This window comes from Ruditapes philippinarum, unplaced genomic scaffold (genome assembly GCF_026571515.1).
Source record: "Ruditapes philippinarum isolate M1 unplaced genomic scaffold, ASM2657151v2 ctg5070_1_1_1_1, whole genome shotgun sequence".
Classification (NCBI taxonomy): Eukaryota; Metazoa; Mollusca; class Bivalvia; order Venerida; family Veneridae; genus Ruditapes; species Ruditapes philippinarum.
The window spans coordinates 23,394-36,947 of NW_026865936.1; the positions used below are offsets into that span (position 1 = coordinate 23,394).

The 13,554-nt window shown below is 31.5% G+C and overlaps 1 protein-coding gene across 1 annotated transcript; it reads right to left on the bottom strand.

Annotated features, from left to right (window-relative positions):
- Positions 1-1,851: 1,851 nt before the first annotated feature.
- Positions 1,852-5,947, bottom strand: LOC132730791 (uncharacterized). Its single transcript, XM_060716806.1, has 2 exons — positions 5,710-5,947; positions 1,852-4,609 (listed from the first exon to the last, which is right to left on the bottom strand). Exons 1-2 carry the CDS (start codon positions 5,892-5,894, stop codon positions 3,937-3,939), a joined length of 858 nt encoding a protein of 285 aa, XP_060572789.1. The 5' UTR covers positions 5,895-5,947; the 3' UTR covers positions 1,852-3,936.
- Positions 5,948-13,554: the final 7,607 nt, after the last annotated feature.

A 13,554-nucleotide genomic window follows, 5' to 3' on the forward strand; every position in this document is an offset into this window, starting at 1 on the left:
TGCAGAATATAGGGTGCGTGAAGCCCTAGAATGCAGTATCGGCTTGACATGTAGACCTTTTGTCTGGCACCAACAATCCTTATTTAGGAAACCTAACCTTTTTCATATTGTCTCAGGTTACTAGCCTTACTGTCAGGTGCTCATTGACCGCTATACACTGACCTACATTTTGGTTAAATTCATTTCTTGAGCCAATACTCTGTGGAAATTGCATGGAGGTAATTATTACCACTTAGTGCTTCAAAATAAGCCATTAAAGACATGACTGGTAACATGCCCGGGGACCATACTCGAGAGCGAAAGCTCTTTCTCGTGCCTAAATTGACATATGGACACTCATTAACCATAGACTCCACACATACACATTTTCATACAACGGTATTAATAGACTATATTGGATGGATGAATTAAATGTGTATGTTTACTCTACTGCCATATACATGTAGTATGAAACATAAGGATTTAAAACTACAACAATGAATTTGAAACTATTTATTATACCATGTGAATTACTACAAGATAAAGAAAAACTACAGATTATAATGGATTTCAACAGAAATAACAGCGTAAGAGAAATAAAAGCATTCGAGTCGAATTAAAGGTTGCAAAACATTATACATGTACAAATCTGTATGTTGTAACTGCAGTCCTGAAATGTCACAAGAATTTTTAAAACACGATTCAGTCTATCGGGGTACATACACGTCAAAGGGAGCAGTTGCTTAACAGTCCAGACAAAATGTCCTTTTATTTCCATCAGATTATAAAGCATGTTACCAAAATAAAACAAAATTCAACATTACATTGTTTTTTTTAAAACAAAGCAAAGTGAAATAGTTATAACAAAATTATGCTCCCACAAGTTACAAAATAACTCTATACTCACAGGGACAAGATAATAAATCTTTATAAAGATATAACTACATGTAAAAACGAAGTGCAAAATCAGTGAACAAATACAGATATAACGAAACAATATTAGTTTGTATAATATTTCATATGGAAAAAAAACTGAGTTAAATTCAATCTCGTACACGCGCACAAACTCTACGTTCCCTTAGCAGATAGTTGAATACACTACCGTTTTTGACCGATGCACTGGAGAGCAATAAACGCGTGCACACATAGCAATCGCAACAAAGTCATTTATTTCAAATAACTATTTCACTGAAATGGCTATATAATGCAACACAAAAGTATCACATTACTAACAATGAATAAGAAAAAAATTCAACAAATGTGACATAGACAATTTAAGCACCGATTATAATTTTTTTATGCTAAACGCTAACACTGACTTTCAGCCTTGTCAATTCAAACTTTCATTTAAATATCCTATTCCCCTTCCCTCTAGCCACTTCTCGCTGAAGTCCCGAATCAAGGATGGTTTGGCCTGGGGAGTAAGTTTGAATTGGAATGCCATATGTGCGCATCGCACTGTAGGATCAATCTGAAGATTTTAAACTTATGTATTTGTATGTACAACTAAAATTTATTGACTAATACTAACCAGACATCAATCCAAACGTAACATTTTCTAACCTTAACAAAAAGAACGAAAGATGAATTATTTGTACCGGCTGAATCTTTTTAAACATTTTAATTGATTGATGTCAATTTAATTCAATATTAATTGCATTAAACATAAAACACATATGTAATTATAGCAAATTATACATGGAATACAATGGAGGGATACAGATGGAGTGATACGGGATACATTTTTTGCTCGAAAGTCACATTTTCTGTACGCTCAACATATTGGGCTGACCGGACGGCTGCTCGTATGTATGAGGAGTGTGTGCGTATATGTACCGCATGTGTGTATGTTATGCGTATGTGGAGTGTACTGCATTCGTGTGTGCGTTTATTTACCGTAAATGTGTATGTAATGCTTATGAGGATTGTATGCATGTATATACCTCTTGCGTGTATGATTATCATTCCTTTATATAAAAGGAATGAGTGTAAGGAAGCTTCATGTGTATGCAGCTATTTGTAGGCATGTTAAGTGTGAAAGTTTCGTTTGTACTTTTTAATAAAACTCAACATACTGTCTTACTTAGCATCAACTCGTCACTTAACCGAACAATATGTACAGTCAGTTAAATTATATAATGATTTAAGAAGGTTCACATCTATTCATACTGTAAAATATTAATGTATCAGTATACATATTAACACTTGAAACAAAGATATTCTGGCGATAACACTTCAATATAAAACAACTTATCCCTATTAAAATACAACTGAATACTTAATATCTTTTTTGTAAATGGTGCGTTAAATACATTGATATCAAAATAAATTCCCTATCATCGACATCTCGTAATAATTCATTTTACGTCAAATTTCGTATTTAATAAACATTTACAATGTGGTTAATTAGGACATTGTTTTAAAAACCCATTTTTCATTTCAATCAGAATTGATTTGAACATTTTAAAACATAGAAAATAACGAATATTCCGAACTTTTGCATTACTTAAGACTGATGGATGCAAATGATACAGACATATTTCAATTTCGGTACTCAAATCTTACAAAAAATTCTGTAATAACCTTTTATCAAGCCAATAAAAAAAAAAACAACAATTTAATGCGTTTTCTAAAATGAATTCTTATGGTGCAGAAACAATTTATAAAGCTATCGATATTTAAAGTCTATAACTGAAGGTTTGTAAATCTACAAAAATAAATATTTTCTTCTGTTCTGTTCTGTTCTGTAATACATTGAATAATTACGTTAATAGTATTTAACATCAGAAATTACAACAAACAACGAAATAATTATATATGAATGTTGTTGGCAATAGCGAAATACATGATCAGGTATTACAAATATTTATATAACAGATAATAAAATGTTTTATAGGAACTATTATTGTTCATTATTGTTCATCATAAAAATGTTCCAACTCACTTAGAACTTCATCATATCTTTCAAGCAATAATTAATATGACAAGTCAACGGACACATTTCTGTTGTTATTATCAATATTTGAAATAGTTATGGAAAATGTGTTCAATGTAGGCCAATCCACTTTGAACAGTTAGTCATCAATTGCAATAGTCTAATTAAATGCTACTTGTGCCAAACCAAGATGTGCTCTATCATTTCAAATTTATTATTCTTAATTTATCAAAGTCTTATTTTACTACAATATTTACATGTACAAGGCGTACAAATGACCCTTTTTAAATAAGGTCTGTTTTCGACATATATAGATATTAACATTCCACACGTATTTTAATAATTGCATTCACTACTTAAGTTGAACGATTTTGACAAAGTCACTGTTCTGACCCACAATCAACCGACGTTTTGTAGAATCAAAGCACAGTGACTCGGGATATTGAAGTCCATGATTTGTTGTCAACACATCGCATATCTTCTTTCCATCAAATCCTATTTGTATCACGTTGTGTGAGGAATACCCGCACGCAAATATGCTTCCTCCATCATCTGTACACACTGATGTTGCATTTCGCAACTCGGGTTCACAAAATTCAGCAACGCGCTGATACTGATCATTAAGAATGATAATACCTTTATTCAGATCTGCAACTACACCACCTCGCAAAGCATCACTGAGGTCAATTTCTCGAACACAGTTAAACAGACCATTACCTGTGATGTCTGTTGATATCTTTTGTAGTTCGTTACCGTACATATCATGTATATATAACGTTTGGGCATTATCAGTGATATAAAGATTATCATCATTCAAGGAAATTCCGAGACAGTTATGATAAATGTTAACTTTTTTTGTAGGTGTTAGTTCAGTACCGATTGAGACAAACTGAATACTCTCAGGCGAAGAAAGGGTAACGACTGCTTCATCTTTACTGGTATAGCATACACCCCATGGCTTTTGATCAAAACTACAGGAACTATCAATAGTCATAGTTTCGATATTAACGCGCTTAAGCTTTTTATTTTTTGAAATCAACTAAAAACAGCATTCCATCTTTTATCAAACATGAGCCAGATATATCACAAGTTGTTCCATCATCTTGTAACTTAACATTCATATCTTTGACAGTCTCAGCAGTGTAGTGGTGGCTGGTTCCTTTTGTGGTTTTTACTGTACCAAAGATTTCAATGTTTCTAGAAATCTTCAGTATTCCCGAATCTACATGAAATGAAACGCTGGCTTCTCCAGTGCATTTGAAGTCAGATAAGCTTTCTTTTCCATCTTTTATTTTTCGTTTTGCAATGTTCATGCATACAAATTGTTGTGACTTGTTTCCTGCTAATGTTTCAAATTCTGTTGTTAGCTTTCTAAAGTCATCTTTAAATTCTTTTGCTGCTTGTCGGTCTTCTTCAATCTCACCTTTTGCGGTCTCATATTTTCTCCTAAGGTCCTCTTTAGATTGTCTTGCAATGTTATCTAAATGCGTAATAAGCTTTTGCTTTTCATTGTCGATCTTCATTTTGGCTTCCTTTCTTGACAAATTTAAGACTACAAGAGCCTCTTCTTTCATTAGTTCGATGTTTTCAAACCGTTTTGTAGTGTTTTCTAAACCCCGATTTATATCTGCAAGATCTTTTGTATCGAATAATACGTCGATGTCATCAGGAATAGAATGGACATTTTTACATGATCTGTTAGAAATAAAATTCAAGTATTATAGTATGAATTAAAGATAATTTAAATAAGGATTTAAAATATGATATTCATATATAATTCACATTGTAATATTTATTTTTTGTCAATTTTATGAACATTATTCTCTTCGATGTATTGTGCAGCCAAGCGCACAACTGTTCTACCCCACAGATCTGCTTGCAGTGTTTACTAAACAAATGTATTTACAAAATAAAACGGTTTGATTTAAACGTTACAGCGGTTTAAAATTACAGCAAGATAAATATTGCAAATACTTTACTTAGATGTATTTTCGACGTTTTAATCATCTAGTTCCAGGTAAATGTACGTGCCTGTGGTGAAATTTTATCTTTTGATGACATTATAATAATTATTTCAAAAACGATCATACCACAAAGTGTGGGCTAGTGAGACGAATGAATTCCAAAAACAAATACAGATAAGAATCATTGTCATATTTAAAACTGTGAAAAAAATGTTATTAAATTTGGTTTAGGAAAGGGAACTTTTAAATCCTACGAAGACTTACGTCTTAGAACACAGTCTCTTTGACACATGTGTTTTATGTATAAATAAAATAAAAAAGACATATGTATGATATCAGAATATGTAAACTTAATAAAACAAAGGCTATAAATATAAAATCAACTGCACTCACATGCCAAATGATAAAAATAACTAGACCAATAGCGGTTATCAGGGCATGCATTTTTTTGTTATTTTCTTCGATGATAATGATTTGACTGCATTCATATCGGCACGTTAATTTGTTTATGATATCATTTCTAGTAGATCTTTTATCATTTTTAGATAATTATGATTGAATAGTTGAAATGTTTGAGGAAAAAAATCATCTTATTTTTAAAAAGTTTAGGTTAACAGTGTAGCTGTTACTTTAAAAAAATATCTAGAGTTATTTTCATATGACAAAAGATACCTAAGAACAACATTATATAACATTTACATTTTTCAGTCATCAGACCTTTACACATTTTTCTTCTTCAAATCTGTATAAGTGAGGACATGATGATTTTTTAACGAATAATTAAAGCTGCCAAATCAAACAAAAAGTTTTATACATCAATTGTCAAAATACCTGTGTTTTAAGGCCATGCATGTTGTACAGCCCACCTCATCATGGTCTTTGCAATACATATCAACTAACTTAATGCTATGAATAGGACATCTCTCCGTCGGCAATGTAATTGACGATCCCTCTACTTTACCAGCTGATGGGTCAAGCAGTGTGTGACTTTTCAAAACAGGAAATCGTAAGTGCATGTCCACGCAAGACTGACAGCAGTAACCTTGACATTAAACACAGTATTTAACAGCAACTTGTTACGAGCCAGGCGTAACGAGAAAGAAAAGCCAGCAACAAACTTGTAACAATAACAAATTTATTACAGAAAAATTATTAAAGAAAAATAAAATAACAAATTATCTTTACAAATACCTGAAGTCCAAATAAAAATTACAAATGTCTAGTCTGATCCTGGAATGATCCTTTTTGAATAACACAGTAAAATCCAAGTTAAATCCAAGAACACTTTAGAATAAATTCCCACAATAAAATCCACAAGAATAATATTAACTATTTTAAAATAATCCAAGCTCCAATAAATCACTTAATTTCCAAGTTGAATAATACTCCAAATATATTAATGACTTAAAAGATCACTGATGACTAAAAAGGTAACTGATGACTTAAAGATAAGAGTAATGAAAAATGTCTCCTAATATATATTAACTAAGAAGCTTCCAGAAAGGTCTATTATGTTCTCAAGTAATCATAATCTAGCAACTTCAACAATAAAGATCATTCCAGAAGTTTCTATCTAAATATAATGCATGAGTTTTCTACAACAGTTAAGAACCTTCTAGTACATACATGTAGTTTATGTTCTAAAAATAGAACAATGATAATATTGGAAATACCAACTGGTCAGATATAAATTATATACATGTAATATGTTGCATACATAACAAACTTTGCCGGTGCAAGTAAAACACTGAAAATCTGAAAATTCATCCGAGGCCACTTCACTATCACCAGTCGCCATTTTGATAGTAACTTCCTTTTTCGTACACTTCTGTTATACGTGCCCTTTAGTTCTCACAAAGTAATGTTTGTGATAGTTTAAATAATAGAACAATATATATCAAAATAATATTAAAATATGGTTCATAACTATGAGGTTAACTTCAGTTGTCAATTAAAAAATAAATCTTTTAATCGTAATTGAAAACTCACTTTCGATTTCAACAACGCATGGTTTAATAATGTTCTGAACATTTGAAATAACGAATTTCTACGACTGAATACGTTAACGCGTATATATCAGTTCAAAGTAACTAAGTAATTAATATAATATCCTTCACTTATCAGCACTTTTCTCGGTATAGCCGAATCTTACGTTAACATTTAATTTTTGTTGAATAAGCACGGTATCAGAATTAATACACGTTGTACATTTTACAACTTTATCGGATGCTCAATAAAACTCATTTCCTTCATACGAACGTTCAACTTTAGTGTTTGTTAGTCATCATTTATGAAATTAAATATGTCTGGTCCAATGAGATTTATTTTTTGGGTTGCTTTTTTCATGCAAATACTTTGGTATATTTAATCTATCTAATCCAGCCTATTTTAATACACCTTTTAAAATCAATTAATTCTTGTGAGTGATAAAGCTTTTATTCGAATCAAGTTAACCTCTTATTTTTTGTATTTGTATTATTGAATTTAATAAGTTGTTGAGCTTCCTATATATATATATATATTTTTTTCTTTTGCTCGCCTTTCTGTTTCTTATTTTGTAGCTGTGATCACGTTTCAAATCTTTTGCCCATCCACCGTTGGCCCATTTGGTTTTGCAATAAGTTTTATTGCAATTAGTTATATGAATACTGCGTTTTAGTGACTATTTATAATGATTAATACTTTTTGTGGACAGATTAGTATATCATTCTTTGACCAATTTTGCAGTTATCTATAGTGATAATTTGTGATCATTGATAAACCTTTTTAAATATTATCATTGAAATTTCTGGATTGGTTTTTCGTTGTTACATTGTAAATCAAATATAATTTGTACTAAATATTCATTAATTATACCCCGTTAAATAACCGTATTACACTCGCACAGTGTTAAACTCAAACACTAAGTAGTAATTAATGCTCAACTATATTAAATAACTTAAAAAAATATGTTTTTATTTTAATTATCAAATAAACCACATTTCGTCAGCAAATAAGTTTAAATCAAAATAGGAAAGGAATGATAATTTGAACACTTCCTTGTCAGAATATCTGGAAAGCTATTACTATTTACCCGGAAATCAAGAATAAAACCTTAATTTAGCCGAGTACGCCATTTATTTCCATTTGCTTATACCATCATTCAGACTAAAATTTGCATTTTAAAATATTCAACTGTACTAACTAAAGCTTAAGTTAGCATACACAATTAGTGCAACTAATGATATAATCAACAATTGATTTAAATATATATATCGGATAATTACCACGCGTAACATTAAAAAATAACGATACTCCAAGCTTGTTATTTTGATTGTACTACAGTATCATTTGTGTAAGTAGGTGGAACGATTTTAGATAGCTGGTATCACTTATAATATCTTTGATGTCGATATTTTAAACGTATTTTTTGATATTGCTTCGACTTCATAAGATGAATAATTTTAACAATATGACTGTTCTGTGTTGCAAACAACCTGCACCGTTTCGAATCAAAACATAATGACGAAAGATTTTTGATGTCATGCGATTTTTCGACTACTTTACCAATCTTATTGCCATCATAACCTACCTGTAAAATGTTATGTGAAGTATATCCACATACCAAAATGCTTCCACAACCATCTGTACATGCTGATACTGAATTCTGCAACTCAGGACCACAATATCTAGCAATACGCTGTTACGTATTGTAAAGAATGATAATGCATTTCCCCGTCTACAACTACAATACCTCGCATATAATCACTTAGATATATTTCTTGGACACAGCTATACAAACCATTGCCAGAGTTATCTATCATAATCTTTTGTAATTCTTTGCCAGACATATCGTGTACGTATATACTATGATCATTATCAGTGATATATAACTTCTCATCATTCCTATACAATTATGATTTATGTTCACCTTACCAGAAGGCGCAAGTCATGTACCAACGGAAACAAACGGAACAATTGAAATACAGAAAGGACCACATTTAGAGAAAGGCACACTTGACTGATCACTTGTAATTGTAGAGCTATCCTTAATGTAGTTTTTTATCATTTTGAATAGAAATTGCTGGAATGTTCACTTAAATAAGCTGGGACATCACCTAAATGCATAATAAACATGTGACATGGAGTTTTAAAACGTAGCCATTTGACAAAAGAAAATTCTTCGTTATGATCCTTATCATCAAGATATATCACAAATCGTATCAGTATGCTTTGGGTGACCTGACGAAGCATTATCAGAATGGCTCTGGATAATAGACATAACCAATAACATAACCAATAACATTATGAGCTTTTATTTTCATTTTCCATAAGCTTTTTTTAGTTTTGATGTTCTTTTATAGTTTCCAAAACCGTACTCATTGGCCAATTACCTGAACAATCTTTTTTTCTGTGGCGGTTAGGCATTTAGTACATCTATAGTGAAGAATGATTATGTGTGGAAGTCAAAATACTACTTTGCGCTCTGCTAATTTGATGGCAAATAATTTCATATTTAGCGATTCTTTATTCAGTTAACAAGCAACTATCATACTCTAACGCCCAAAACGACAAAATTGTAAATGTTGCAGACTCGGTTTGATTCAGGCTGTTCAAACCCGTGCTTGTCCTTTCTAAAGAAGTAAACAAGAGCTGTCGGAGGACAGCGACGTTCGACTATTCGAAAACGTTGTCATTGAGTATTATAATTCTTACCTATATGAATACATAAAACTGTCCGAAAAGGTACAAAGGCTTGTTACTTAGATGTTTTATCGAGTAAATCACTGCTTGATTATTATAAATGCATAAAATTGTCACAAAAAGGCAAAAACCCTTCAGTGGTTATGGAGATACCAGGTTACAAGCAAACTCTTAACCAAGAATTTCTAAGTTGAAAAAGAGGCATAATTATGCAGAAAAGCAAATCAGAGTTATGGGAATTGTGCCAAACATGTTAGATTATCAGAGAGAACAAGTGTGTGAAGTTTTAAATCCATTCCCTTCAGTAGTTATGGAGATACCAGCTTACACTCTTAAACTTAACCACGGGGGCGCCGACGCCGACAAATGGGTGACTGCATCAGCTCGATTATTCTGCAAATAGTTGAGCTAAAAATCGATTCAGAAACATAATGTGCCTTTATACGTTTCAAAAAAGTTTATATACTATGAAAGAAAATCACCAATTTTAACTTCAAAATTGCACAAAAGCGATGAAAAGATGGTCTGTTTTTAGACTGCCTCTGTGAAATTCGCAAGTTGGGAACATAAAATTGCCCGCGTATTGGGATTCTGTAAACGATTTTATTTCAACCAATTTACCAACGAGAGTGAGATTGACAAGAAGCTCCGTTAGCGGTAAAACTTTAGAAGAACTCAATAAGGTCTAGCATTGCATTCATTTATGTTAAGGTTTTGTCTTTTATGGAGAGCTTTACTTCCTACTGCATCATGTTCTTTTTATCAGTTTCAACGAAATCCTTCCTTTTAATAGTGTTTCGCGAGTAAAATGGGTATAATTGTCCGGACATATTGCTGTTCAAAATAATTGTAAATCTTTGATTTTTCATAACCTGGAAAAGTGTGATCCCTCGGAAGCATTATCACAACAAAATTACATGAAAACTACAGACTCGATTTGATTGATCCCTCTGAAGCATTAATCACAACAAAATTACATAAAAACTGCAGACTTGGTTTGACTGAGACTGTAAACGAGGGATAATGCAAAGTGCTACATCCCTTAAGTCCCCTAGTAACGGCTTGAGTGGTTCTCAATTTTCAACACACAAAAGGTTTAATAAATGATCCCGAAGGGCAGAAAATGTAACAACACTGAAGTGTGTAGTACAGGGCAACTCGGCAGAGCAGTAAACAGTTACCCTCGAGCTAGATATTCCCGTCTTGACCGGCAGCCGGTACATTTTGGCATAGATATTTTAAAGCAACATGCCTCCAGATTTGTCCAAAAAAATTAGTATTAAAAGTATAAGAGCTCGTGAAGTTAACAAATAGGTTTGAACAAAACCAAATTTAGGTTGCGCAGTCTTAGATCAGGTAGCGCTTCAGCCATGGTCAAATTGCCTATTCAAACCTCAAAGACATTGGAGAAGTGAAAAATAGTTAGGCCTAAATACTCTTATGTTAAAAATGATACTGATAATATTTATAAATGCATTTACTCGTAGTTAGTAAATATCTTTAATAATGTAACTGACTTTTCTTTAACAAATGTTTAGAGTAGTATATTTTTATCGCCTATCTTTGTTAATTAGATCAAAATGTGAATGAATGATTGTAGATACATGTCTTCGTTTTTCATTTCTCATTAGTGCAGGTACCACGAGGCAGAATATAGGGTGCGTTTGGGCCTAGAATGCATTATCAGCTTGAAATGCAGGCATTTTGTGTGGCACCAACAGTCCTTATTAAGGAAACCTAACCCTTTTCATATTGTCTCAGGTTACTAGCCTTACTGTCAGGTGCTCATTGACCGCTATACACTGACCTAAATTTTGCTTACATTCATCTCACTGGCCAATAGTCTGTGAAAGTAAATTATTACCACTTAGAGCTTCAAACTTAATCATTAAAGACATGACTGCCTGGTTACATGCTCGGGGACCGTACTCGACAGCGAAAGCTCTTTTTCGTGCCAAAATGGGGATATGGACATTCATTAAACATAAGACAAAATGTCCTTTTATTTCCATCAGATTATAAAGCATGTTACTAAAATAAAAAATAATCAACATTACATGATGTTTTTAAATAAAGCAAAGTGAAATAGTTATAACAAAATTATGCTCCAACAATTAAGTTACAAAATAACTCTTTACTCACAGGGACAAGATAATAAATCTTTATAAAGATATAACTACATGTACAAATGAAGTGCAAAATCAATGAACAAATACAGATATAAGGAAACAATATTAGTTGGTATAATATTTTATATAAAAAAAACAAACTTAGCTAAATTCAATCTGGTACACGCGCACAAACTCTACGTTCCCTTAGCAGATACATGTAATTGAATACATTACCGTTTTTTGACCGATGCACTGGAGAGCAGTAAACGCGTGCAATCGCAACAAAGCCATTTATTTCCAATTACAATGAATTTGCTATATCACATAACTAAGAATGAATAATAAAAAAAAATCAACAAATATGACATAGACAATTTAAGCATCGATAATAATTTTTTTAAGCTAAACGCTAACACTGACTTTCAGCCTTGTCAATTCAAAATTTCATTTAAATATCCTGTTCCCCTTCCCTCCACTAAGTTCTCGCTAAAGTCCCGAATCAAGGATGGTTTGGCCCGGGGAGTAAATTTGAATTGGAATGTTATATGTGCGCATTGCACTGTAGGATCATTCTGAAGATTTTAAACTAATGTATTTGTATGTACAACTAAATTTATTGACTAATACTAAACAGACATCAATCCAAACGTAACATTTTCTAATCTTAACAAAATGAAGAAAGATAAATTATTTGAACCGGTTTAATCTAATTAAACATTTTATTTGATTGATTTAAATTTAATTCAATATTAATTGCATTAGTATGTGCGTTTATTTACCGTGAGTGTGTATGTAATGCTTATGAGGAGTGTATGCATGTATATACATCTTGCGTGTATGATTATCATTCCTTTATATAAAAGGAATGAGTGTATGGAAGCTTCTTGTGTAATCATGCAGTTATTTGTGGGCATGTGAATTGTGGAAGTTTCATTTGTACTTTGTAATAAAACTCAACATACAGTCTTACTTAGCATCAACTCATCACTTAACCGAACAATACAGTCAATTAAATTATATAATGATTTAAGAAAGTTCACATCTTTTCATACTGTAAAATATTAATGTATCTGTATACATATTTACTCTGAAATACAGATATGCTTTCGATCACACTTTAATATTAAACAACTTATCCCTGTTAAAATATTACTGAATACATGAATAATAAATATCTCTATGTTGTAAATGGTGCATTAAATACATTGATATCAAACATTCCCTATCATCGACATCTCGTAATAATTCATTTTTACGTCAAATTTCGTACATTGTATTTAATAAACATTTACTATGTGGTTAATAAGTACATTGTTTTAACGCCCATTTTTCGTTTCAACCAGAATTAATTTGAACATTTTAAAACTTAGAAAGTAACGAATATTACTTATAACTCCTGGATGCCAATATAGCCTTATATCAACTTTGGTACTCAAATGTTACAAAAACTTTTGTAATAACCGTTTATCAAGCAAAAAGAAAAAAAAAACAACAATTTAATGCGTTTTCTAAAATGAATTCATGTCGTGCATAAACAATTTATAAAGCTATTCGATATCTAAAGTCTATAACTGAAGGTATGTAAATTTACAAAAATAAATATTTTGTTCTGTTCTGTTCTGTTCTGTAATACATTGAATAATTACGTTGATAGTATTGAGCATCAGCCATTTCAACAAACAACGAAATAATTATATACGGATTTTGTTGGCAATGGTGAAACACATGATCATGTATTACAAATATTTATAAAACAGATAATAAAATGTTCTCATAGGAACTATTATTGTTCATCATAAAAAGATTACAACTCACTTAGAACTTTATCATATCTTTCAAGCAATAATTGATATGACAAGTCAACGGACACATTTCTATTGTT